The 27,772-nt window shown below is 44.0% G+C and overlaps 3 protein-coding genes across 3 annotated transcripts in view; 1 reads left to right on the top strand and 2 right to left on the bottom strand.

Annotated features, from left to right (window-relative positions):
* Positions 1–7,094, bottom strand: part of TRAF3IP1 (TRAF3 interacting protein 1) — a 58,440-nt gene extending 51,346 nt beyond the window's left edge. Inside the window, exon 1 of the mRNA XM_019472713.1 lies at positions 7,083–7,094. Coding sequence (XP_019328258.1) covers positions 7,083–7,094 — 12 coding nt within the window. The remainder of the gene's footprint in view (positions 1–7,082) is intronic.
* A 489-nt stretch (positions 7,095–7,583) lies between these two features.
* On the top strand, positions 7,584–11,947 carry LOC103901147 (anterior gradient protein 1-like). The gene is given in 6 exon segments (XM_009281992.2): positions 7,584–7,720; positions 8,770–8,835; positions 9,221–9,273; positions 10,472–10,548; positions 11,056–11,119; positions 11,856–11,947. Coding segments are annotated over 6 exon segments (489 nt in total).
* Positions 11,948–19,453: 7,506 nt separating this feature from the next.
* The window catches only part of USP40 (ubiquitin specific peptidase 40), a 39,290-nt gene continuing 30,971 nt past the window's right edge, over positions 19,454–27,772 (bottom strand). Inside the window, exons 24-31 of the mRNA XM_009281898.2 lie at positions 26,343–26,469; positions 25,112–25,206; positions 23,765–23,883; positions 22,012–22,077; positions 21,557–21,767; positions 21,324–21,419; positions 20,373–20,467; positions 19,454–19,562 (exon numbers count right to left, since the gene is read on the bottom strand). Coding sequence (XP_009280173.1) covers positions 19,454–19,562; positions 20,373–20,467; positions 21,324–21,419; positions 21,557–21,767; positions 22,012–22,077; positions 23,765–23,883; positions 25,112–25,206; positions 26,343–26,469 — 918 coding nt within the window. The remainder of the gene's footprint in view (positions 19,563–20,372; positions 20,468–21,323; positions 21,420–21,556; positions 21,768–22,011; positions 22,078–23,764; positions 23,884–25,111; positions 25,207–26,342; positions 26,470–27,772) is intronic.

Genomic DNA, 27,772 nt, shown 5'->3' with positions numbered 1-27,772 from the left:
CCTAGCAACCGGCCGGCGGCCTGGTTCGGCCCTGCCCTCCCCCGCCCTGTGCCTGAGGGAAGAGTCCCTGGAATCAGCCCCAAGGCCTCTTGTCCCACAGAACTAGTCACACCCCAGCCCCTTGTTTGAATAATCAGCAGGTAAACAGTGCTCAGAAACTTCAACTGTAACTTTTGGCTTGTTGTTTTTTTTTTTTAATTTTTCTTGAAATAAAGAAATAGAAAGTAAGAGTGACAGATGGGAGAGAAGGAGCCAATGCCCAGATTGCCCGATCCCATGTCACGCTCCCTAGCAAAGCCAGGCCACGGCCATTAAAGAACAGCACAGGACCCCCAGCACCATCCTCATCTCCTGCAGGCCCCTTCCCACCAGGCAGTGTACTACACCCTCCCTGCAACCTGCTTCATCCTCGCCCCATCACAGCCCTCACCAGCAAGCAAAAACCTGGCTGTGCCCCAGCCTCCACATCGCTGCCAATCTCCCTGACCAGGTTTGGGAACCTGAAAAAGAAAATACTGCTTTTCTGCTTGGCCAGTTGTGACCATTAATGTTTGAAAGCTGAACTTCAACAGGGCTGCATGGGGGCTGTGCTGCCGTGCTTCAACTTACAGCTCCAGCTTGCCTGCCTTGGTAAACATGAATCAGATTTAGGAACAAAGAGAGACATGTTACAAAGCACATTTATCTGGTATCAGTTCAGGCAAGGAAAGAGGTTGTTTTTTCAGGAGAGGAAGGGAAGCAAACAGCTTCTACGCTGACAGGGTAATTACACCTGGGCTCCTGAGAGCAGGTGGTTGCAGGGAAGCAATTTCTGCCTTCCCCCAGCCCACCACACTGGTGGGTTGATGAGGTTCCCAGACAGGCTGTGACTACAGGATCTGGTGAGCCTGGGAAGAAGAGGAGGTGTTGACAGCTTCTACATCCAAGGGCATCGGAAGACATCGCAGAGGAAGCAAGAAGAGTGGGAAGAAGCTGCTCTGGGGAAGAGGGTTGTTTATTTTGGAATCATATGGTTTATCTGGATTTCTGCCACCAGCTCTCCATGAAGCATCTGAGATGCCTGAGAAGGAATCTTAGGGGGTTTGTTAAATTTGACCTTTGGCATGCACATTTTGCTGAGGAGATAGTACCCCAAGGAAGCACAGCTCAATTTAACTGAAGAACCGAAAGCTAGCAACCCACAAAGTCTCCACAAATCCCTGTGGACCAAAAGGGAGGCATTGGAATTGAAAGAAGACTGTAAAACAGATAGCTTTAAGTTTAGTCTGGAGACCTAGTCTTTTTGAGGACCTTGGACTAGAATTGTTCATAGACGTTGGGCAAGCTGAGACCAATCCTCCTAAAGATGTCAGTAGGAAATTCAGCTGACCACACAGTATCAATGAGAGACAAAGCAGCATACCAAATGGATCAAGAGAAGATTCACAGATCTCCAACATGTGCCAAAAGCCATCCTAACACCAAAAGGGTGGCAGAGAATCTTACTGTTTTGAGCACCTCACCAGCATCACAAGCAGGAGTAGACATCAACACACACTGCCTTTTCCTCCAAGGTTTTGCCTCCTCCCAGAGGAAGGGACTCTGACCTTTCCAGCCACTAGTTTGACTTAATACAGCAGAACTTATTTACAGAAATAGCCTGGAAAGCAGCAAGACAGCACCATGGTACATATTGCTGGCCAAATATTCAAGGCCCAGCAGCAGGAATGTAAAGCTCCCTACCTGTTTCTTTTTGCATGCCACAAACAGCAGGATACTATCTCCAGCCTCAAATAACCTTATGAACTCAGTAGCTTAAGCGCACACATGTATATATGCAGTTTCCAACCCCTATCAGCTGAGCTACCAAATGCTGCTGTAAAATATAGATGCAGCTTGACAACAGAAAGCACCCACTGTCTGTCTCAGTCAAAGACATGCCTAGTTCAGGCCTGAGGATACTGGCATCAGGACATCAGTAACATGGAAGGACATACAGACTGCATTACCTTAGAACAAGATTTTTGTTGCTATGATAAATATTATCAGGTTTTCGTGCTTCACTGGGTTTCTCAGTTTTAAGACTTTTTATAAAGGTAACGGGAAACCAAACATTTTGTAATTGTGTGGAATTCTAAACCAAGTGGGACTTTTCCAAAGATCTCCATGGTGTAGGATTTGGGAAGTTTACATTAAAATCAGTTCCTCAGGCAGAAATAAACATTCATATAGTACCCCTTACCCTAACATCAAGAACAGCAACCAAACCAAGTCCATGGAAAGAGCCTGAGACATAGAAACAATGGCATTTGCTTGGGAGACAGCCTTCCACTCTCAACATGCTCTTGAACTAATCCCCTCTCCTCCTTTAAACAGCTGCTGGTTTGTTTGCCTTTTAAATTACTACCACCCTTTAAAAGCCATGTTTTGCCCTTTGAGCTGCTAGTCAATGTGGAATTTGGAATTTTGTCCAGCAGTCCCACACATTTTGGATTATTATCAACCATCAAAATTACTCCCAGCCCATCAGGTAAATATATCAAATGTATAGTTCAAATCACTGTGAAGACAGCATGCTTTTGAAGATCAGCAGGAAACTCGTGAAACACAAGCTACTGTCATGCTGTACATCTTTGCTCCTAGATGATTTGAAGTAATTGTATTTTGATGCTGCACAGGCCTGAAACATTTGGTTGGCAGGTTCTGCAAGATGCCTTAAAAAAATGTAGATTTAAAATAGCCTATAGCTGCCATAGAGTTCTGTAGAAGTCCATGCTGCCTGCATCTCTGGATATGCTTTATTCTGTGAAGGATCTCTCTCCTATCCTATTGCCACCAACTCCAGAACTGATATCAGCTTTGCCACGCAGCATCTCCACATGAGAAGTGTGGTCGCCAAAGTTACAAAACTTCAAGGAGTGTGTATTGCACTCCCTGAGAGCAGCTTATATTCTTTTACAAGAAGGCCTATTTACATATATTTACTACTTACGGTTAATGTAGTCTCTGGCTTCCAAAATTATTCAGAAAATTGGTATCCAGCCTAAAGTCTTGAGCTAGGTTCTCCTGACAATGGCAAGAGTTTGCTTGCCAGACCTCCCCTTACCATGGGGCCTCATCTATACACCCACATACAACCTAATTGGGAACAGTCATGCTCCACGAGCAGCCCAGGTTTATCTGACAAATAAACTCAGATGAGTTTCAAATGAATCCACACTCTGTGCTACACTGGCAATTTTTTAACCTTGACACGGAAAACTAAGGGTTGTGACTGTGCCCTCTCTTCCCTGCTGCTTTAATAGCACAACTCCACTGCAGTGGAAAACTAACCATTTTCACTTAGCATGGACATACCAGAGACACTTGCATGTGGCATCATCTTGTGAATGTTTCAGAAAGCAGGCTCCAAGGATGGGAATTCACAGTGAGCAGAGCTGCCACCCGGGACCACTTACACAGTTCCCTTGTCCTAAAAGGTAATTACACGAACCCAACACCTGCAATATGGAAACCAGTGAGATTTTCCATGTGTTCTGTCGTATTAATTAGCTGTCCTCCCACCAGTAAGCCATGAAGAAATTGGTGACTATAGGTCTGGGGCTAATGACTTCTCATTTTCATTTACTATTTAATTCTAATTGCAAGGAAAGTCAATGATGGGGAACCTACACAGTTTGGAAAGGGGAATGAAGCTGGCATTTGACACCAAGGGTGTTCCCCATTGCTGGCTCTGCATTGCTAAGCCAGCGCTTGCAATAACAAAAAACATTTTATTCCATGAAACTTTGGACTTGCAAATTGCAAAATCCAGGTTCAGACACCAGTTGCTTAAACCAACTTCTCTCCTTTCCCCTGTGTGCTAGATAGAGATCTCCAGCATACATTCCCTCTTCTCCAAGGCAGCTGGGCTCAATCTCACCAGTGCAACACACTGACAGATGCTAGTGACTGCTTGGCTCTAATCTGGTACTGTAACGAAGCAGGCAGATATTTTGAAGTGCTCAGCATCTCTTGTGAAAGTGTGGAAGTGACTTCACACTTCAAAACACACTTCACTTCAAAATCTGAACCACGTCCAACAGGATAAAGTCTATGGCAGAGGGAACTCCTTTGTACCAGCCTACCTGGTGACAACTAACACAGAGTCATAGGCACCTTCTACACCTTTTTGTTTTTTTGAATACAGGATTAATCTCAGCAAACCTTTTTTTCTGCCAGCTGAGGATCTGGCCTCTTACATACCTCTTTTGGGGCTTGGCACGGCCCCTGGTATTTTTTTCATTTCCTGGCTGCTTGCCATGAGATGTATTTGTAGGACTTCCAGCTCTGCAGAGGTTCTGTCGCCCTGTCTCTGACATCAGCAACAACCCAGCTTGCGAGATGTGTCCCAGAGCTACGGACACAGCTTGCTGGCTGATCCTGCCTGGATCAGGGTGAAGCAGGCTTGCTGTGGCCTTTCCATCCTCAAGATGACAAAAAAATGCTGTGTCTCAGGAGTGCTGTGTTGTGGAAAGCAAGTGAGAAATTAGGTGAATTACCTTTGTGAGTTATTTTTACAGCTATGAAAGCAATCAATTGATAAAACACACTTTAAATACATTTTGTGCGCATATAATGACTAGACAAACAGAGCTGTGTGGTTTCCTCGATAGGTATTTTCTGCTGGTTTCGGTCATTTCAGTACAGATTCTATACAAAATGTTTTAAAATACTTTGGTTTTCTTATCTTTACCTGCTTAAGGTATGTAATGGAGGGAACTTTCAGGACCCTAGCATAAATTTGGTTTGGCCAGTTGTTTGGTGTATTGGATAAGACCTAACCCACAATAAGCAGCCTGGAATCTGCAACATGTTTACTTCAAGGAGTGTTAATGGAAAGGCTTGTTTGATTTAATTCTGTTAAATCATATAAAAATAATTTTTGCAATTAATGGGTGTATGGTGCACAATCAGATTTCTTTTATCAGGAGAAACAGTTCCCTCTGGGTCTATTGAAGCCATGTAATATATCATGCCCGCAGTTACGGTGTGGATCTATTCGATCTGCCCTGCCATAACTGAAATTGAAAGCAGTAACTTTCATGAGAGCTGGGTCTCTACAAAGTGTCACTTCATTCTCTGGATCCACCCCCCTTTTTTTCTTTAAATTTTGTCTGTGTGCTAGTTTCCTTTTGCCAACCTCTGCTAAAGCTGTACATGCTGGCTTTTATTTCTCTTGTAATCGGAAAAGCTTGTCATTCAGAGCGCAGCAGCATACTTGCATTTTTATAGTCTAGTTTTGCAAATAAGAGGAGCTTTTGAATTTTACTGAAATGACCATCCATCTTCCTCTGCACAACTCAACCTCCCCATGCAATTTATATCCAGATTTCATGCAGTACCATTCTCGCTCAAGAAACATGTGATGCTTGCACATTTCAGCAACTCTCTATCCACTATAATCCTCAGCCTCAAGCTAGCAATGTGCTGTAAATCACTGGCAGTGCTCCTGAACTTGCTTTTTGACACTCCAGGTCCAGATACTGCCTCTTCACCCTGCGAGTGAATCAGAGATAGATGAAAACCACTGGTGATGTATGACAACATATATATATGACCCTCCACACCTGTGACCCGGTTCACTAGCTCACTGAAAAGGTATGAGGAGGTGAGAATAGAGGGCAAGTCAAAGGAAAGAAGGGGTCTGTCCTTTCCCATGAGCTGTGCTGGCTCCAGCCCCTCCTTTTGCACTGAGATGAAGATGCCTCCCTTCTGCATGCGCAGCCATTGCCTGCCCTGAGGTCTAGCTGGGAAACAGCCCAGGGCTGTTGTCCCTTGTCATTCAGGCAACAGAAGCAAGCACTGAAGGTGGAAGTCCAAGTCCTGCTGGACCTTAAATACAGACAAATGCTTTTTCTTCAAAAAGTGCCAAGGAAAGGCATTCACACAAAACAGCGTTAGAACAAGCATTCCTCTGGTCGAGTAACCAAGCATTGGAAACACAGGGGACACTATTTCCAGCTCTTCTAAAACCCTACTGTGACCTCCATGGGCCCATATGATACACTAAAGCCCACCCTATGGGACACCAGAGGGAGGTCCTCACAAGGAGCCCTTCTCTTACTCAGCACAACAGAGCAGATTGAAACAAAGACCACAGTATAACTGTGTACAGAAGCAGAGCTAGGATTTCCTAACAGGCCAGTGGTTGGTTCCACAATGGAAATTATGGTCTTTTTCACTTGATACAGAACAGCTTTCCATGGAAAGTTGGTGTTTAATTTCCTTAAAATTTACGTTGGGGAAGACCATCTCCTTAGGCTGTGATACAAGTCCTGTTTATCCTGTAGAGTTATGCCTCTTATCCTTGCATAGCCCTCTCATTATGCTGCTGTTCCCTGTTACTGTGAAATGGTTCAGTTCATACCACATTGTTTACATTGTGATTTCTTATTTTCTTTAATTTTTTTTTATTACAGAAATATGCTAAACCTCTTCTAAGTGCCATGAATTCTGCACCACTGTTGGTATGAAGGGTGTCAAGAGAGGTGTATGCATCTCCTCTGTATCTCTCAGTTTGACTCTGGGAGACTTCACTGTACCTGGAGACCCACAGTCCATCCCCAAGCATTCTGCATGAATGCTTTCTAAGTCAATATACCTCAATAATTAAAAACATGCATGTTGCTGGGCTGATTGAAGAAAGCTTTTGTTAAAAGGTTGTTCTGCACCTTGGTGGGAGCAGGATATCCTGGAATTTCAGCTAATGTCCATACCAGCTATTGTGCAAATACAGAGATATAAAGAGACCTTGCCTTACCTGGGCCAGAGGGGAGAGGCTGCAGCAAGAACACCCCTGTCAAGGCGTCAGTAGGAGCTGCTAGGTGAGAGACCAGTTCCAAAAAAATGGCTCCTTATGAGACTGACTTTTCTCTGAGGAGAACTGGGCATTTCTTTTCTGCCAGTGTACCTGCTCTTTGTGGCTGGGCTTTTGCTAGATGTGGTTGCTGGTTATTACACCACTGAACTGTACCCAAGTGAGGAGGACTGCTTGGCCATAACAACTAACATGCATAGAGATCTCACGTGATGAAAGCGGCTGCTGATGGGACAGAGGGTACCTGCTGCCCCATGGCTATTTCAGCCTGCATTTTCCAAGTTGCCCATCAGTACATTCAGGCCTTCAGATAGAGATTACCTGATCTGCATTGCTTCTCTGCTACCTTATCTCCCATCAAACCTAACTGGAGCCTAATCCATGCTTGGCTGAAAATATGGACCACTTCATAGTGGATTGAGCAGCTTATCTCTGTATCTTAATGAACAGTAGGAAACACATGAACAAATGTTGGAATTCAACTGCAAGGCAAGCTGCAGAGATAAGTGCAGACAGATACAGCTGTTTTTTCTTGATGAGATCAACCAGCAAGACAAACTCTCAGAGTCACTCCAGAGACTCTCCAAGCTTCTGCTCAAGTGTCAACGTTGAAGTCAGCCCATTTTTAACAGGGAGATGAATGTTTCATGGTCCTCTCTTTTCTTTGCCTGAAGCTTTTGGGTATTTGTCAAGTTCTGCCTGCCTGAGTTGATCCTTTCTCTCTCAGTCGTTGCCAGCCAGAAGCATGCACACCTTTCCATTACTGTGTTCCCTCCTTCTCTGCAATGGTGTAACGGTGTTTGTGCAGAAAAAGATCCAGAAGCTCCCTGATGAAGAGAAAGAAAGCCCTGCTCAGATACAGACCCTACAGACTCTCTCTCGAGGAGAGTGAATGGGATGCTTAAGGCAGTCCTGAAGCACCTGTATTTCCCTCTGTCACAGTGACTAGTGTGCACCTCCACACATATATACAGGCAGGGAAATGTCTGAGAGCAGCGGCTGGGAGATTTCCCCCCCTGCGTTTCCATTCAGAAGCAGAAGCCCAAACCTACCTTTCACAGGTGCCACTTCCACCGTGGCCAAGAGCACTGGTGCATTCAAGCAGGGGAGAAGTCCTCATGCTCTGTGCTTGGGAACAGGTACAGATGCTTTGCTCCAAACCTGGGCTGCAGATGGAGCCAAGACCCAGGCTGTTACACTAGCTGCTGATCAGCTGCTGGATCAGCTTTGCAGAGGCTGAGCTCAACAGGCAGCCCCACCAGCAGCCCCTACCCCTACAAAAGCATGCTCTGTGCGCAGGAGGCCGTAGTCACGCAGCCAAGCTGCAGCAAGCTCAACCCCTCTGCTGTCCCCTTTCCTGCCAGCATCAGTCAGGCACGGGCAGCAGGTACATCCTCTTCCTCCCTGGGGTCTCCTTTGGGTGATGCGGGACATGAGCAAGGTGCTGTAGCCATTGGAAGGGGCTCCAGACTCAGGTCCAAGTTTTGCTCCATCAAGATCCAGGCACTTCACACCAAAAACACTCTTGCATCCCTACCCTCCCTAGCCACCCGCCTGTCAAGTAGTCCCTTATTGCAGGAAGCCATATGCAAGCAGCAAGCCTGGTTCGGCTCTTTGGGGGGATGGACAAGTTCCAGGAAGAAATCTGGGCTCCAGCTTTCGAGTGGCTGGAAATACCTATCTGTAATCCTAATCCACCACCTAAGCCCTAGCAAGGCTGGGGTTTCACCCCCCTTCCCTATCAGCTGTTTCTTTGCACCTTCCTGCTTGGAGCTCTCCTGGTATCCACAAATACCTTGAAGGTCTGGACACCCTGAAGGAAGGTGCCTAGTTTGTGCCACCCGATTACATGCGTGGCTCCAGCTCCCTATTCAGCAGAACATCCTCATCCATACTGACGGGAAAGAAAATTAACTAACGGTGCTCTCAACAGGCTGGGGAGATGACATTGAATGGATGCAGACATACGAAGAAGGTTTAGCACAATCGAAACACAGGTAATCCTCAATTCTTGCCAGTTCGTATGTTTAACTGCACAGAACAGAGCTATGCTTTAACATGATGCTCAGACTGTGCATTGTATCTTGCAAGCAAGATACAAGTTGTATTTTGCTTCACGGTACGGAGGCTGAACAAGATTTTGGTGAGAGCTCACCTTTTGGGAGATGAGCAAATGCCCTTGCAGTACCTCCAGTGTTGCCTTTTCAGGGATACGCCCCTCTGTACGTGACTGTGTCCACACCTCCCTTCTAGCCTGGTTGCTATTGCTCCTCGCAATGTAAATATATCCTTGGAGCAACTCAGTGGCTTAACTCTTTGCAAGTGCTGTCTGTAAGAGGTCTTGAATTGCCTCCCCACTCCTTTCCTGCAATGTCATTTCAGCAAGAAGCCACTGATGGTTATTCACCACTTGGAAGAGTGCCCTTACAGCCAAGGTGAGCAAAGCAAACCCTTCCAAACAACCTGGGTGATCCAAATCGGTCAGTGCCCATTCCTTACAAAGCATTTGAGCACTTGGTGTGAAGCCTTTCCAGCACATGCAGGGAAAGGTGGAGAGACAGTAAATCTACTGGGGACCCTTGAGAAGAGTTGGGGTATAAAACAATTGTAAAGTTTTTCTGGGCAGTAATGTGCTCTGGGTCAAAACTTCCATGGCAGAGACACATGGCTACAAAACAGGCAGGTAGACACCAAGCTTTCCTCCTTTATCCTCTTTCCCACCCCCGATCTCCTGCCAATTCTCCTTCCTGCCAACTCCCAACTCCAGTCCTGGGCCCCAGCAAGCATGGAAATCATCAGCTCATGTGATTAAAGCTTGGGGAAGTTGTATCCCCCCAGAAGGAAGCCCTGAAAGTAGTCTGTGTCAAGCCAGCGAGGTTAGGCATCGCACAGCCTCCATTGCATTGTTTTATACCATGGCTTTGAAGTTACGGGTATCCTGCAAGCACGGAGAGTCAGACACCGAGAAAGTTATCTTTATAGCCTCGTATTCACTGATTCACAGGGACTGCAACATGCCTTTGGCGGCGTACTTTCATCTGCAGACAAGAACCTTAGAAGTGCAATAGTTTACAGCACTGGAAAGGTCAAATCATCTTCTGGCCTGCGAGAGCATCTGCTACCATCTGTTTTATACACTTTCTTCTTACTCTTATGAGGCCTCCTGCCAAAGAGCGTGTCAGACCACTCACTGTCACTTGATAACCTCCTTGGTTATCGAGAACAAAGTGAGGTTTGTCAGGGAAGTCTGGCCTCACCATTCCTTATGAAACTTCTGTATTTGTTACCCCAAATGCATACAGCGGAAATTGTGCAGATGACTCCTACGCTCTGTAGTGCAGGGCCACACACAGCCGAATAAAGCCAAGACACATGCATTCATGACCTGTTCAGCCACTGGGAAGGAAATATGTACACCAGCAGTGTACATTTCAGTTTCTCAAGGACTAAATGTCTTTGGCATTTTACTTTAAGAGAACCAAGTCCTCCAAACTTTGTATGACGTGCACAGCAGAAAGTAGTGCTGGTCATTTACTGGTGTATTTAGAATCAATATAAGATGATGCAAAACCATGAAAAGCAGTGATCAAGATTTTTTTTTCTACCCAAATAATGCATTTCTCTTTATTTTAGCTTTAAGGAAAGCATTTGCTGCTAGCCCAGAGATCCAGCAGATGGCTCAGGAGGACTTTATCATGCTCAATCTGGTGGTAAGTCTGAATTTTAAAGTCTTAATCAAAATGTTTACTGGGGAGTGGAATAAGCCATAGTAAAAGCAGAAATAGATTCACTTTGCACAGCTTTGAAGTTGTATTTGAAATTCTTTTTTTTCTCCCACTTCTCTGGGGATGTACAACAGGATTTGCAAAACACCAACACAGTTCCTCCGTGGAGAGGGGGGGCAGGGAGACACTTCTATACATATACTTATTCATACAGGAATACCATTTTGTATTCTCCAATAACAGGTCACATTCTGGTACAAGGAAAAAAAGGAAAAAATACCCCGTCATCAGGCTTTCCGAGTTACCTGCTTGGGGCTTCTGTCCTCATCCCCAAGCATCTAGCACAGGACAACTTGGACAGAACAGGGAAACTCCGTATTTGATCACACCAGAATTGTTAGTTGTTGGCAGACGAGGCAAGCTCAGCTGATTCAGTTCATTTCTAGCACTCAGACAGTTGCCTGTCACTAAGAGGCTATCTAACTCTGACAGCATTCCAGCAGCGATGACAACATGGCGCCTGATGGCCATTGTGTCCCTCGGATCCTTTTTGTGGGTAAGTCTCTGGGGTCAGGGGAATAATCAGGGCAGTGTGTTTTCTGTACGGTCCCCATTGAATTCACGTTGCTCCAAGTAATAGCTCTTATTCTTTTGGTCACTAAAGCTGTAGGAATAACCCAGACTTTCAAAAGGAACAGCTTAAGCGGAAAAACCCAAGTTGGGCCTTATTTCAGAGTACTTGTTTAGCAATCGGAGCTTAAATCAGGCACCCAAAACCACTACCATCTTTTAAAAACAGGACTGTGACAGCCTTATTCCACTAGTGGAAATGAACAGCATGTCACTGCTATTAACTGCTAACATACATCCCTTAAGAGTTTGGTCCTGCCTACGTGACACCATGCCACACCACCTGAATACAGCCTCTTACTGTCGTCAGATGAGTGACAAACACACTCTCTGAGGGCAGAGCAAAGGACCATCACCGACTGTGACCAACAACTTACAAAAGGCAAACTTACCATCAAAGTGCTGGGTACAAAGGGGACAATGGGCAATAATCTTGAGTCACCAGACGAGGCTTGTACGTAGAGGATCTACTCGTGATGGGTTTCAGAAGTAGACTTCCTTCATTAACTTACAGCTGCTGAGAGCCTGGTCCTTCAAGATGTGCCTTTCTGGCTATGAAAAGGCCAGTCAACACCATTTTAAAAGGCTTTTATCCCCACAAAATTATTCACCACTTCACAAAGCCGGAGTTGCTAATGTCTTGTACTTTTTTTTCGCTCAAGATCCTTCAATGACAGTTTGAGCTGATCTAACTGGCAAATATGGGAACAGAATGTACACTTACGAACCAGAAGATATTTCGACCTGTGAGTGAAATGGGCACTTTTCTGATCCCTTTTTAGCCATCTCAAGTTTATACAAGACAAATATGGTTAAAGGAAGAGGGTATAAGAGAATCTTGAGAAATGCTGGATCTATTTCTGCAGTAAAATCTGCTCAAAGCCCTTTATAAACATGAATGGAATAAATTTAGTGCAAGTGCATTCTGGGAAAAATAACATTGCTGAATATTTCCAAGGAACTGGGCAGTAAAGTACGGGGAGAGTTGTCCTCAGTGCCTGAACCCTGCTGGCGGAGTTTCCAAACATCATGTAAATTTGGCCTCAAAACCCCACCTGCTTCAGTTTAAGGCATTTGGAGACTTGAGTGCACCGCTGACCTGCTTCTTAATCCAAACTGCAGAAGCTGTTTCAATACTTCTTGCCCTAGGAGTAACCAAAGTTTAAAAATACATATTCCAGGAGGACTGGAATTAATTCCTAAGGGTTGGTGTCTCTGCACTCCCCTCTCCTGGCTGCCCACTTTAACAACACTTAGAGAATTGCATTTTTCTGAGGTCTCAATCCCCAGATCATAGCAAGTTGAATGAGCCAGATTCAAAAGCTGCGGGTAACAGAACAAACCCCTTCCCACAGACAAGCAGGCTAACAACAATCCTGTGACTAGGGTTCACAGTCCTCTTAGAATCATAGAATCATAAAGGTTGGAAAAGACCTCTAAGATCATTGAGTGCAACCGTCAACCCAACACCACCATGCCCACTAAACCATGTCCCTAAGCACCTCATCCACACGTCTGTCACGCCCCACCTGCGGGAAGGGGAGAGTGACTAAGATCCGCAAATCCCCTCGGTGTGGATTAAGGTGAAATAACACTCAAGGTCCAAAAACAAACTTCAACTTTAATGGCACGAACACTTCTATAAGCATCAACCCTCTATGTCTTAATATACAACACAAGCTAAGTGGCTTTGTGAGGAGTTGAGGTAGGCCTTGTATTACTTAACAACATCAAAAGCAGAGAGCAAGAAGGAGAAGGAGGAGAGAGAAAGAGAGAGAGCTGGGAAGCAGGAGAGAGGTAGAGAGAGACAAAGAAATCACCAATCCTGGATCCAGCGTCGGACCTGCCAATGGGGGGGGTGGTCGGTGTGGAGAGTGCCCCCAAGGAGGCTCACGTGCGCCCCTATTTATTGGCTCCAGCCCAAGGTTTCTAGAGTCTTCTCTCACCCCAGCTCCAGGAGTGGTTGAGACATTAGTCAGTCAAGGAGAGTGACGCCGGGCCCCTCCCCGTGGTTGGCTTCTGGAGCTTTCCCTGGGGCATTGTGCTTACAGCACAGCCATGTGAGCCTCATCCCTTACAATGTCTTTTAAATACTTCCAGGGATGGTGACTCAACCACTTCCCTGGGCAGCCTGTTCCAATGTTTAACCACTCCTTCAGTAAAGAAAGTTTTCCTCATGTCCAGTCTCAACCTCCCCTGGCGCAACTTGAGGTTTCCACTTCAGCAGCACACAGACTTTTACCTGATACTCAGATAAAGCTTTGAACCTCACGGGACGCCTGCAGACTGCAGAAAAGAGCATCTGTACAACCCATGAACTCCATCAGATGAACTCATGTATTCTAATGGCACTCTGTCCCTGGAGTACTGATTAAAACACATCATTATAGATACTTCTGCCACCAACAGGAGTTAACAAAATAGTCCAAGAGAAGAAGAAAAAAATCTTCTCCCAAGCAAGTATCTTAATATTTTCTAGAAGCCAATCGCTAATTCCAGTGAAAATCTGTTGCTGAGACAAAATAACTTGTCAAAACTACTCATTAAAATTGAAAAAAAAAAAATTTAAAGACCTTTTAGAAGTCTACCTATCCAGAGTGGCTTTAATTTCTGACCTTAAGCTGTGTAGATTTAGGCATCTTCCCCGTCATCTTGAGTAGCTTCAGTGCTTTCTCCGCAATGACTGAAAACATGAGACAAGTGAAGCTGCTTCTGCACACAGAGCTCTGAGCAAGGGGCAGCACCGATCTGCACACGCGGACCGAGACAACAGCCCTGGGAGTGCCAAGAGACACAGCACAGCACACACGTGCCATCCTTGCGCCTTCCCTCACAGACCTCTCGCCAAGAAGCCATGGTCACGAGAACTCAGTGCACCCCACGGTGCAACAGATTCCCGGAATGAGGCACCACCCACTGATTTTTAAGTAGCAGTTTATCTTAATGACTTTATGATTATCATTAATAGAAAAGAATTTTCTTCCATAGTGTTTACAAACTTTTTGTTACCCCAATTAGCATCATTCTGGAAAGGATACTTAGATTATGAATACATTTTCTAAGTTTGTCTTGTGTGCACCTAGCTACCTTGTACTTGTCACAGTCATTTCTCCACAGCACAACTGCTTTCGTTTTTTTTAAGCCATAAGTCTTTTTGTTTGAAAGCCTTTTAGTATAGTAAGAAACAAAAGCATGCAACTATAGGCTATATTGATAGGTTTTGTATTTTTATTGCTTTGTGAATTGCCATGCTCACTAACATGAATTTCAGAAAATTGTTTTGTTATTCTTTGTGAAAACTTTTGCTGTGTATTTCAAAGAACAAAAATAAAGGGTCAGCCCTTTTCCTGTCCAAATTCCCTTTCCTTGTTCTCCACATTATTTTATGCACACGGCCATAATAAAAAAATTGATACTCTGCAGAACTGAGCAAGTTTGTCTTATCACAAGCTGGCTGTTAACCAAGATCATTCAGCCACCAGCCGTGCACGCTGAGTGAATGATATGAAAATCAATCTCTTTATGAGCAAAAGGGCTGGTGGGTGGGAGGCAGGTTAAACTTCTATAGGCATTAAGAGCACAGGTATAATTCATAGAAGTCACCCGGGAGCTGTTCCGTAAGTACAGGCCGCTGGCAGGGGCTGACTGTCAAAACGTGTCTCTGACCAGCGATGGCAGCCAGAGGGGCTGGGTACAGCAGCAGAATTACACAGTGTTCTCACCAGCTTCTGCATGAAATACAGAAGACTGTGTATGTTCAGAAGTGATCAGCGATCCCTTGTGATCGCCAGGAAAAAGGGAATTAAAGAGGAATTTGAAGACAAATTAAAATTGAGATAGAGCCCCCAGGAGAGCCCCCAGGAGAAGCTGCAGACAAGGAACATAAAAGGGCAAATAGAGAGAGGGATCAGTCGTAGGGGAGAAGAGCAACCCTCGGGTTCCCCAGCAGGAACAGGAGGGCTGGTATGAGCTCATAGCTGAGGCGGGAGCAGTTCAGAAAGGATGGTGATGGGCTGAGTACTGCCACAGGACCCGGGGTGGTCGGAGGGGAGCATCCTGGTGGATGGCACCCACCTGCATGAGGGAGGCTGCCAGCACAGAGGGGCAGAAGGCACCTCGGAGCCCAGCGAGCAATGCCTGCCCAGGGCTTGGATGCTACCGCAGAGTAAACGTACACAGGAAATTAAACGCGGTTAATCCATGGAACCAGTTAACAGTTACTTAACTCCAGTAAAACTTGCCAGCAACGAAGCAAACAACGGCCTAAGGCCAGTTTTGTTTTCTTTTTTCTAAATACATTTCTCCCCAGTGATTAGCAAGGACATTTTAGCAAAAGCAGGTGTTTAAGCCCTACTGATCCCCATCTGAACACTACCACCAGAATCAAAATCTGTTTGGGCTGTGGTTAAAGTTTATGGGAAAGCTTTGTAATGCAGGAATTTATAGATTTGTTAACCATGAAGCTGATACTCTCCTAGCAAGAAAACCACAAACTAGCAAGAGGATTGATGCTCTTACAAGGCACGAACACCTAGATCAAACAGGAGCAGAAGCAGCGGTACTTGCAAACTCCATTCAGTAAACACAGCTGACGGGCCTCCACTGCCCAGCTGAAATAATGATCCATGGAAAGAGCTGTATCATTATTACGTCCTTTGCATTTACCTGCACACAGAGCTGCGCTGACCAAGGGTTGGTCAGAAAACAGAAAAATAAGTTTAGTTGCTAGCTTTTCAGCCACTGACTGGACGGCTGGGAGCTCACGCCTCTTGGTCTCTCTAGGCTTGAGTTTGCAAACTCAGCTTGGTATTGTTTCCTCCAGATGTGGTGGCCTTGGATACGGCAAGGGCTGAAGATTAACTCCTCAGTTACAGGCAAGCTCAGCAGAAGTATTGGCAAAATCCCCAAATTGCCGTTAACCACGCTGGAGGGCACTCCTGGCACCCCCTCCCTTCAGCTTTGAGGAAACAGCCAAAGCGAGTCCCAGAACCACAGAGGTTCTCCCGAGCACAGCCTGCAGCCTCTGTGCTATCGCTTACCTGTCCCGGTTACATACTCTCACGCCATCGCCCCTCCTTCTTGGGGTTTGTACCTGCAACACCCTTCAGAAGGCGACGGCTCTGTTCAGTGGCCACCGGGGGAGAATTAAAGTGAGCGAGAAGGGCTTAGCTTTTTAAATGGGCCACTTCCTCCTGCTCCGTAATCACTTCAGCGAACTGGAATGAGTTGTGAAGAAAAGAAAAAGAAAACACAATTTTTTCATAATAAGATTCCCAGTGCTGAACACTCGCTCTTTTACAAGGACTGCACCAGAAGCAGATACAGAAGACAACCATTTCTTAGCAATCTGTTTCTTACTCTATGCAGAGCCACAGTCCCGTAGATGATTTATGCTAGTTCTCTTGAAAAATAGACCAGCTTAATATATTTGTGCACAAATATAGAGTTGAAATAACGGGCAGTTAATACTAGACCATGCTTTCTGAAAAAGAGGAAAACCACAAGCTAAAAATCACTTTACCTCACATCAAAATCCCAGTCCCCCAACTGAACCCAGGTCTTTGCACAGTGCAACCCCAGCCGGGTTGGGGAAACTTCTCGCACAGAGACCCGAATGCTGTCTTAGGAACAGATTCAGAAATTAAAGCTTAATGAAGGTTGTTCCCCGTCCAGTGTTAGAAACCAATTCATGCCATTCCCTATAAATGTATCAGTGAGACATACATAGACAGAATCAAATAGACATATAGAAATGACTTTTTATTTTGTGAAGAACACTTGAAAAATAGATGAAAGCTTTTCCAGGCTTTGGAATATAACCACCATAAACTGTGGAATCACAAAGACTCCGTTTTAAAAAGGTGTTCCATTCTCCCTACCCCCATTTTTAATGAACTCTCTCATTGTGGAACAACGCACAATAGTTTTAAGGAAAAAATACGCATTTTGAGCCAACATTAGAAATGATTCAAGATTGGTTCAGTGCAGGCGCTGCTACATTACACTTTAACGAAGGCACATACTAAAATCCCCCTGTTAGTACTTGTAACCCATATTTAAATCTCTCCAAACTTTGTGTTTTCAAGAAGAGACTAGCGTTATTAAAGGTAGGTGGGAAGGTTGAGCTCAGTACAGCTGTCCAGCAAGGAACTGGAGGAATTAAAGTGACAGCAAAGTAAGTGCAGTGCAATGGAACAATCTGCAAACACAAACCTTTTTTGCTTACCTTAGTAATCAGCGTGTGCGGTCATTTCTGGCTCGCAAGAACACTTGTTGATATGGAAGGCGGCAACGCAAAATAAGATGGGGAAAGCAATTGGCTGCCCTCACCTCAGTCAGAAAAATCTATCCATAAAACTAGGATTTCAAGATTCAAGTAAAGCCTACCTACAACCAAAAGAGTGAGGAAATTAAAATATCCCCTTCTTGAATGAATCTGCCTAAGAAAGCACAGAAATGCCTGCTGAACTTTAAAGATATGAAAAGAAATAAATAGTAATCATATGCTTCAAGGTGCTTTTGACTTTTTTTTTTCTTGCTGATAGCTGAGAGTGTCAGTTTTTGTCTTGAAGTTGTCTGAAATACCAGAATATTGTTAATCTACAAAAGATAAATGAGCGATCTTCTCACATTAGCCAAAATTTTAGTAGTCTGCTGTACTGGCACGTCTTACTAAAAAATCTTCTACGCGTACACGAAACAGGTTAAACATTTACGGTAGTCCTCAAAAGTGACTTATATTTTGCCCTCTCATTATCACAGTTTTAATTAAGGATACTTCAGGTTATGTTTAAAAGCTATTTTTGAACAACTGCTTCGCTCATTTCAGAACAGGTTTCTGGACATTTGTGCAGTTCAACAAGGCTCTGTAGTATGTGTGATAGCAGACTTCACTCAGTTTGCACAGGGTCCCAGCTGTAAAAGGCAAACACGTTAGATGCCACCAGCACGTGACTGCTGCACAGAGATGCTTGTGTGTTATCTTCCACCATTCCATTTTCACCTTATCATTCAAAACATGTTTAGAATTTGATTATAAACAATTAACTCCATTAAGAGTTCGGGTTAATTTGTCGGTACTAGCTGTGCTCAAACAAAATTCTGAACCTGACGGGAAATTAAGTTACGAATAGTCACGTACAGTGGGGGAAACAGTTTAAGTATTGTAAGCATTAGAAAAGTTTCGATAAGGATGGTGCAATGTCAACTTCTGGTAAACCCCGATTCCCAGCCTCAGGGGTAAGAAAAATATGGTCTCTCATCAGCTAGTTACACGTGTTCTCAATCTTGAGATCCAATCTCACAAGCATTCGGTAAACATTTTACTTAAGAACCTTTGATACCAAGTTCAGCTGGTAGTCAGCTGCATACATCCCCTTCTGTTATGGAGGCTGTAAATCAGCTTTGTGATGCCAAGAGAAACATTTTCTCAAATGTAACAAAGAATATTAGAACAATTTGAAAGATAAGGAATGAGGGAAAGTCCTCTCAGTAAGAGTACTGAAAATAAATACAAGCCTTTTTTCTGAGTACAATAAAACCCACTTAAGACCAAACATCAGATCTGCCAATTTTTTCCATCATTTTGTTTGTTAATGAAGCTTATGGACAACAAAAAAGCCCTAGGAGCTTTAAAATATAAGGTTACCGCACTGTTGTTCCATATCACAAAAGGTCATCAGGTTTTAGAGCTTGACAAATTCTGAACTTGCTCTCTTTTGAGCCAATTTAGTACACTTGTCCAGAGATTTCCACATTTCCTTCATTCCTGAAATCTGACTCTGGCTACTACAGACTTACGTTTATATATAAAGAGACAAAAGCAAATTCTGGTATCGCTAGTAACTTCAGTGATCAGAGATGAAAAAAAAAAAAATTCTAAAAAGATTATGACTGCATTAAAAAACCCCAGCAAACTCCGTAGTGATGGTGCAAGACATCAGCATCTGACCAAAAAAAAGCATTGAGGGAGATTACAAAACAGTCACCAAAAGGTTATACAATATATTAATCAGTTTTCTCATGGATAAAGTGCATTTACCTAGCCTGAGAATAAGTACCACATTGATAAAGGGATGCTAAAGCACCTCCCCAAGAGAGATTAGAAGAAAATCAGAGTTATCCTGAATCCTATATCCAGTTTGTCTCGGTGATTCTTGAAGACACTTCAGGGAAGACCCTCTTGCTGGTCCGGTTGAGGTACTCCATTCCAATTTAGTACATCGGTAGTATGGTCTGGTGAGCAAATCATCTCCTGGTGCTATCTGAAAATGCCCACATTGATAGAAAGAGCCACTTCTGGTTTACGGTGCTTAATATTCAGCTTTTCCTCAGAGAAAACATGGTCCTGTAAGCGTCCGGTTTGCCGACTATTAAAAAAAAAAAAAAAAGAATATGCCTAATATTAGCATCAAGCCTTAGCACCAGCAGCAGCAGCAGCATGAGCCTGGACTGGAATCCAATTGCCACTTAGTTGTAAAAATGACATTGCAAGCTCATGCTTACAACCTGTGTAGGGCCAGTGCAGCCAAGGAGTTCACTTTTCACCTCCAGAGGCAGTGACAAATTTTGCAGTGTGTTGCAAGAGCAAGACTGAGGCTCTTAAAGCCAGGAGTTTGAATTACCTGAGCACTTCCTTCAGGACTACTGGAATTGTGTGCTCTAAGAGCACCCAGTTAGCACTGTCCCAAAAAATTATCCAGGTATCAAGCTAGTCTGGAAAGCGGCAAAGAACAGTTTGCATATTTTAAAGAAAAATAAATGTAAATACTCAATACCTTTTCTTTTTTTCTAATGCAAGCTGCCTTTGTTTCTCTTTTCCAATGTCATCTCTCACTGTGCTGAAGTCCTTAGTGTCATCAAGGAGAAGATTCTGTTGTGAAAAAGGATTGAGTGTATTAGTTTAAAATTTTCATCTACCAAAACTATTTCCCACGTGTTGCTCAGTTTACACAATTAATTTTCAGAGCATTTCCTCTAGTTGCAAGAGCAAGACTGAGGCTCTTAAAGCCAGGAGTTTGAATTACCTGAGCACTTCCTTCAGGACTACTGGAATTGTGTGCTCTAAGAGCACCCAGTTAGCACTGTCCCAAAAAATTATCCAGGTATCAAGCTAGTCTGGAAAGCGGCAAAGAACAGTTTGCATATTTTAAAGAAAAATAAATGTAAATACTCAATACCTTTTCTTTTTTTCTAATGCAAGCTGCCTTTGTTTCTCTTTTCCAATGTCATCTCTCACTGTGCTGAAGTCCTTAGTGTCATCAAGGAGAAGATTCTGTTGTGAAAAAGGATTGAGTGTATTAGTTTAAAATTTTCATCTACCAAAACTATTTCCCACGTGTTGCTCAGTTTACACAATTAATTTTCAGAGCATTTCCTTTAACAAGTTTTACAGCAATTAACTTCAAGTTAACTAAGTGGAAAAGATTCAAGAAGGCAAAAAAATTATTAGACTCCTCTGTTTAGTTTTTGCATTTAACAGTGAATTTGCCTTATTCAGAGATTCTTCTTGATAGCCTAATGCATCAGGATAGGACATCAGACTTTTCGTGTACTGCTTTAAAACCCAGCGAGTATGTTCTTTCAGCTAAATAAGCCTTATTGCTAATTCAGAGCTCAATATGCTGCTGTGTAATTCTTTTTTAAATAATGAAATAGATCTGTTATAATTCTTTGGAAAATGTAATGGGTTTAAATTTACAGTATGATTTTTAAAGGGCGCTGTTCTTGGATTTTACTCCGAGTTGAAAAAAAACAGTCAATAAAATGAAGGCAAGAAAAAAATCCAGTTTCTTCTGGATAATGTTCAAGCATAGAGCAGAAACTGACTGCTTGCACTGGCTGAGAGCTGCACAAGAGCCTCTAAGGTATTGGTACTGGCACTAGAGGACGAGATATAAAGGGAAAGGCATGAAATTTCCATCGGGTTGATAAAGAACAGGAGAAAAATAAGAAAAAGCACCAGTAGCAACAAATTTCCTATCCACACAATGTATTGTCCAGATTCACATACCGGTACTTTCATAGAGATGTAGCAGGATGCAGGAGAACCAGGAAGAAATTAAGATTCTGCAAAGGGGACAGTGCCTGAACCTAATCCTTGTGCAACAGTTAAAGCCAAGTTAATTTACCTTCACCCCAATGATATCTCCATCTTTCAGGTGGTAAGGCGCTGACTGTAAACTCTCCTGTTTTTTCTTCCGTTTCCTCTTTGAAATTTGCTGTGTCTGAATAAAATCAAAGTAGAAGATTCATACATGGCAGATTTCAGAAATCTGCTAAAATACATATGCTCAAGAACTGCAGCACAAACCAATACATACTTCTCTCAAATAACTGTTGGTTCTGTCATTCCAGATCTTACCCAGCTAGATATTGGCAGCCACTCAAATTTTTCAGGGAAGTATTTGGCTATTTCTATTTTATCTACAGGGAGACAATAGTGAGAAGCCACTCGGTGCCTCAGTGCCCAGGTTGTGCATTCTTTGGAGATATCCCACACCAAATCCGTGGAGTCACAGTAGTTCCTCTCCCCTGGTATGCCCATCTGTACTCGAAGCAGCAGTTCATGGGGGCTGTCATCAGGAAGAGAAAATAGACCATTCTTGTGAGTCATGCTTTCAGAATCCAGAATTCCCAGTGTTCACTCCCTCCTGCCCTCCCTTATTTTTGTTTGTGGAAAACAAAAAAAATCAGCTCCAAAGTATTCTCGCATACTCACATCTGTAATCCTGACAGACAGTATTTAAGTTAAAAGCTGCTCAATTAAGTCTCATCTCAAATGCACTGCTGTAAGAAATAAATGTCTTGAGATCTTACCCCAAATACTCTTCTTTTTGCAAAGGCTCGATGCAGATTTCCACTCTGGCACCCAGCTTATAGTCACTGAAAACAAAACAAAGATTATACACGTATTTCCACTCATATATTGTAAGTTCCTGAGTAGAAAAATCGCAGTTCTAGTCAAGTAGACCTGTGCTTATCTGGAAAACCAACGCAAGAGGCTATTGGAACAAAAATGAAAAACTGAGAAAAGTAAAAAAATTGCATTTAAAAACACCTAGAATAAAGTTTAGCAGAATAAGCATGGTATGATTATGGGGGATCCGGCCTAGCCAGCACGGATTCATGAGAGGCAGGTCCTGCTTGACCAACCTGATCTCCTTCTATGACCAGGTGACCCGCCTAGTGGATGAGGGAAAGGCTGTGGCTGTGGTCTACCTGGACTTCAGTAAGGCCTTTGACACCGTCTCCCACAGCATTCTCCTAGAGAAGCTGGCGGCTCACGGCTTAGACAGGTGTACTCTGCGCTGGGTAAAAAACTGGCTGGACGGCCGGGCCCAGAGAGTTGTGGTGAATGGAGTTTCATCCAGTTGGCGGCCGGTCACGAGCGGTGTTCCCCAGGGCTCAGTTTTGGGGCCGGTCTTGTTTAATATCTTTATCGATGATCTGGATGAGGGGATTGAGTGCACCCTCAGTAAGTTTGCAGACGACACCAAGTTGGGCAGGAGTGTTGATCTGCTCGAGGGTAGGAAGGCTCTGCAGAGGGACCTGGACAGGCTGGATCGATGGGCCGAGGCCAACTGTATGAGATTCAACAAGGCCAAGTGCCAGGTCCTGCACTTGGGTCACAACAACCCCATGCAGCGCTACAGGCTTGGGGAAGAGTGGCTGGAAAGCTGCCCAGCAGAAAAGGACCTGGGGGTGCTGGTTGACAGCCGGCTGAACATGAGCCGGCAGTGTGCCCAGGCGGCCAAGAAGGACAATGGCATCCTGGCCTGTATCAGAAATAGTGTGGCCAGCAGGAGTAGGGAAGGGATCGTGCCCCTGTACTCGGCACTGGTGAGGCTGCACCTCCAATACTGTGTTCAGTTTTGGGCCCCTCACTACAAGAAGAACGTTGAGGTGCTGGAGCGTGTCCAGAGAAGGGCAACGAGGCTGGTGAGGGGTCTGGAGAACAAGTCTTATGAGGGGTGGCTGAGGGAACTGGGGTTGTTTAGCCTGGAGAAAAGGAGGCTGAGGGGAGACCTCATTGCTCTCTACAACTACCTGAAAGGAGGTTGTAGCGAGGTGGGTGTTGGTCTCTTCTCCCACGTAACAAGCGATAGGACGAGAGGAAATGGCCTCAAGTTGCGCCAGGGGAGGTTTAGATTGGGCATGAGGAAAAATTTCTTTACTGAAGGAGTGGTTAAACATTGGAACAGGCTGCCCAGGAAAGTGGTTGAGTCCCCATCCCTGGAGGTATTTAAAAGATGAGTAGAGGAGGCACTTAGGGACATGGTTTAGTGGGCATGGTGGGGTTGGGTTGACGGTTGGGCTCGATGATCTTAGAGGTCTTTTCCAACCTCAATGATTCTATGATTCTACGATTCTATGATCTACTTATGCTCACACCTCCCCCTCCCACAGCTCTCAAGTTAAAAAACGTGCTCAGCAAAGAACTGAAGTAACCAGAAATGAGCTTTCTGTTTACATTTGACTGAGCTGATTTATTTCTCCGCCAATCCATCCCACAATCCAGTCAACAGTCAGTCTGTTGCAATGCTACTTGTGCGTTCAGTAAGAAACCTACTTGAGTTGCTGCTTGTTGTTTCGTAAAAGCTTGCCTGGACGCTTACTGTCCACTGTCCATGCTCTGAGAAATGAAGGCAGTGGGACAATCTGCTCCTGGCAGCATGGTAAGGTCATAGCCTGAAAAAAGAAACATTTCTTTAATAATTTTAGCAGCCAGTCTCCTTGGAAAAAAAGAAAACCACTTGATTAATTCTCAATGCAATACTGAAGCAATCAGAAATAGGGCAAGGTATTTAGATTTATTCCACACTAGCTGTTGCTTGTGACTTACAGGTAGTGGCTGTGATCGACATACTCACTTTTCAACCTCAAAGCAAGTTGGACTTCACTCCCTCCCAACATTTCTCAATTTAACTTACATTTCAGAAGTACTGAATTTCTTTTTTTAACCAAAAATTGTATAACTGGGAGGGAATGAGGCTGACAGAACCTTTGCCCCAATCTCTAGCCAAGTGCTGAGCAAGCTCCTTTAATCCTTTATCAAGGACACAATACTCTTTCCATGCTAAGACAATTCTCCTTGTTCACAAGATGCAAACGGTCAGTTTTTCATAGCAGTAGTTTGCCAGAGACTGAAACTGTAGTCGTACCCAAAAGAGAAAGTGTTGGTATGGATCAGAATCAGATGAGATATCCTTCCCCATGCAGTTTAAGTAGAACAAGCAACTGGCTCAACAATAAAGAGCCTTATGATAGGATTGGTTTATGTCTTTTTTCCTGGTTTGGGGTTTTTTTTAGTTGGGTTTTTGGGGTTTTTTTTTTGTTTTGGTTTGGGGTTTTTTTAGTGTATTAAAATCATACTTTTGTGGTTAAAAAAAGCATAAAAAGGCACCTTAGTTTCTGGCCAAAGAAACTAAGCTATACCTTCCTGAATGACAAACATGACCTTCTGTGCATCAAAAGCAATTCTTTATTCATTAGATTCAACATACAAAAAAAAAAAAAACCAACAAAAAAACCAACGCAGAAAACTAATACAGGAACAATGTGGAAATGGAAAGTGGCTTTTTAGGAAGTGCTTGTATGTGTATACTTCTCATGAATAGTTTTTACATTGTGAAATAAAGATAGGGCTGCAAGCCAAAGTTCCAGATGAAGTGCAACAAGGCTTTTGCAGGTCAGGACACATGACAGGTAGAATGGCAACTGCAGGGGACATACTAAGGAAGTCTCTGAGCTACATGCTCCAACTGCCTCTTGGTACTTACCACTGAACATGGCATATAAGCAAATGCCATATCAGAACATACTGGAGACAAGGGAAAAGGAAATAAAAAATAGGTATTAATAGAGCTCAATTAATCACAGTGGTGCTGTACATTTCCAATACAGGAGAACATCTAACCTGCATCTTCAGATCTTCCAAAGAAGCTTCTCCTGCTATTTCTATACTGCCAGCATAACAAAGATCCATGTCTGTGTGGATGTATTCTGGTGAATCTTTAGATGGGGGGGGAAGGGGGGAAGAAGAAAGAAACAACAGAAGAGTCAACATGACTTTATCGTCCTAAGAGATAACAGTCACTTCAAGGTGAGATTTCACTTAGAGAAGGGACCTGACATCAATTTTTTTTGGAGGGCAGTTAAAGAAACATAATATACAGTTGATAAAATACACTGTTAGTTGCCAAACAGGAAGAGTTCAATCTGATCCTATACTGCAAATTTTAAAACTAAGACCAGCTATTCACGTTGGTAAATAGTATTAATTATCGGTTATGACTCTGAAATGTAGAGCGTGTTGCAAGGAAAGTTAAATCTGCTCTTACCTATGCTACTGAAATCATCAGGGGAGAAAGTAAAAGTAAAACTCAGAAAAAGTTTGAAAGAAAGGAGAAAAATGCAAATAAACCTTCTAAAAGGAGAGGGGTCCTGCTCTGCAACACAACTCAGTAGCAAAGGAAGAGTATTATTTTTCCTGTAGCAAGGAAAAATTGGTTTGTTTCCCATTTTCCAACTCACAGTTGTCCCAACTTCATTTTCTTCTTCCTTCTCAACGCTCACTTGATTTTCCTACCCTAGCTGTTTTTTGATTTGAATTTGACCTTTAGAACAAACGCAGGTTAAAACACTGTATGTAATGTCTTTTATTCTACGTAGGATTTACTCATCACTCATTTACAGCTCCTCAAAAAGCAACATAGCCTGAAGTGAATTAAATGTGATATTAGCATTATTATGCCAGCATTCATCTGGCATTTGAAGCCAATCACCTGTATGCTCATTGAGTAGATGCTTTACAATACTGCCACTGCCTTCAGGTATGGAGAAGCCATTTTATTTACTGACAAGTAAAGAGCCCCTGCTTCAAAATTTAGTGGAGGCCTTACCCTTGACCAAATATAGCTAAGGAATGTCAGAACAGTACCATCCAGCATTTGTGGCCTTGTAAAAAATTGCATCTGTCTCCTAAGTGGCTCCTTTCACCATAAACTTGCTGGAACTTGTACAGTCACTCATAGGTTTCAGAAGGATTTTAAGGCTTTGGATTAAAATTTTGGTTTTGACTCAAAGCCCTCAGTGCAATCACAGACAATCAGGCCATACAATTCTTTTCAAAAACTGATCAAGCTCACCTCCTTCAGGAGACACCTGCAAAGCATCCATCTTGCAGGTCATCCCATTCACTTGGTCTTGTGCATTCTGTCCATGTTTCATATGACTTGAAGACTTGAACCACCAGATGGGTATTTTCAGGAAACCCTGCAAAGTGAACAGAAAGTACCGGGTAGCTCACGTGTTGCAATGCAGACAATGAAAAATTTCACCTTCATCTCAGGAAGAAGGAAAAAAACTGGTTCAAATCTGAGCTTTTGTAAAGGCATTGGCATTCATCTGAGATCACACATCATCAACTCTCACCTCCTACTTTTACAGGGACTAGAGTTTTATGTAATCCGTACAGGGGGTAAAGATCAGATGCTTTAAGAGCAATACTTGTGAAGAACTCCAAAATTTGCTGGATAAACTCGGAATCTTGTAACACTATGTCTCTGCAGAAAAGCTTCAGCATGAGAATCACGAAAGCACAATCTATGTGAAAACACAAGTTTAGAGGGAAGGGGTTGATGGAAATGGAGACAGGCATACCACAGCTGTCAAACTAGATTAGGACTGTAGCTAGTCCTGTAACATGCCTACAGCAATAATCAGTATCAGTGGCCTCCCATAACTGCCCCTACAACCATCCCTAGAAGGTACCCCTTGGCAACGTGCAACATTTCAAATTTGTCCTAGGACCTGACTGATGTTATTTTTTAAGATATTCACTTGCAAAGAATCCCTCCGACAGGCTCCTCACGTCACACCTGCACTGCAGCCACAAGGATGCTAGGCCCTCTCCTCCCCTCACTCTCAGGGCTCAGTGCAGAAGAGATGGCACCCTTCCACACTCTAGGGGCAGGGCCAGGGAAGAAGGGCCCACACAACACTTGGCAATCAGCAATTCTTTTAGGGAGTGCTGGGAGACCTTGCACAGGGTGGCTGCGCCTCCCTTTCCCACCTGCAGGATGTCTGGATGCTTTGCCCCCTCTCAGCCACTGTCAGGCACAGGGGGCTGCACCATGTGCAGGGAGCTGGGTGGTTCACTGAGGACCCCTGACCCTCCTGGAACACTGTTGCCACCATCTCATCCAGGGGATCCCAGGCATGGGATGAGGAGGGAGCTGGAGCCCAGGACACACAAGGGGAAGTGGAGGGCAGTCCCTGTGCCCAAGGGAAAGCAGAATGGCACATGGGAGCGATCCCCAGAAAAGGGGCCCTTAGCCCCCCCTGACCCTCCTCCTTCTCCCACATTAGGGCATCTTTCAGGCCCCCCAACTCCCAAAACGGCCATATTTGGCCACGTGCATCACCATCACAGTGGCCTCCTGCCACCTGGTCAAAAGCCACCTCGCTGCATTCTGTTCTGGGCCCTATAAATACAGGGACCCCGGCAGCCGCCCCACAATTCACGGAGCTTCGAGGCCCTCTCATGCCAAGAATGCTTGGTACCAAGAGGTCCCAT

The sequence above is a fragment of the Aptenodytes forsteri genome, unplaced genomic scaffold, assembly GCF_000699145.1.
Source record: "Aptenodytes forsteri isolate BGI_AS27 unplaced genomic scaffold, ASM69914v1 Scaffold443, whole genome shotgun sequence".
NCBI classification, from domain to species: Eukaryota; Metazoa; Chordata; class Aves; order Sphenisciformes; family Spheniscidae; genus Aptenodytes; species Aptenodytes forsteri.
The sequence above is the reverse complement of the archived record's forward strand: the minus strand, read 5'-3'. Positions and strand labels throughout refer to the sequence as shown.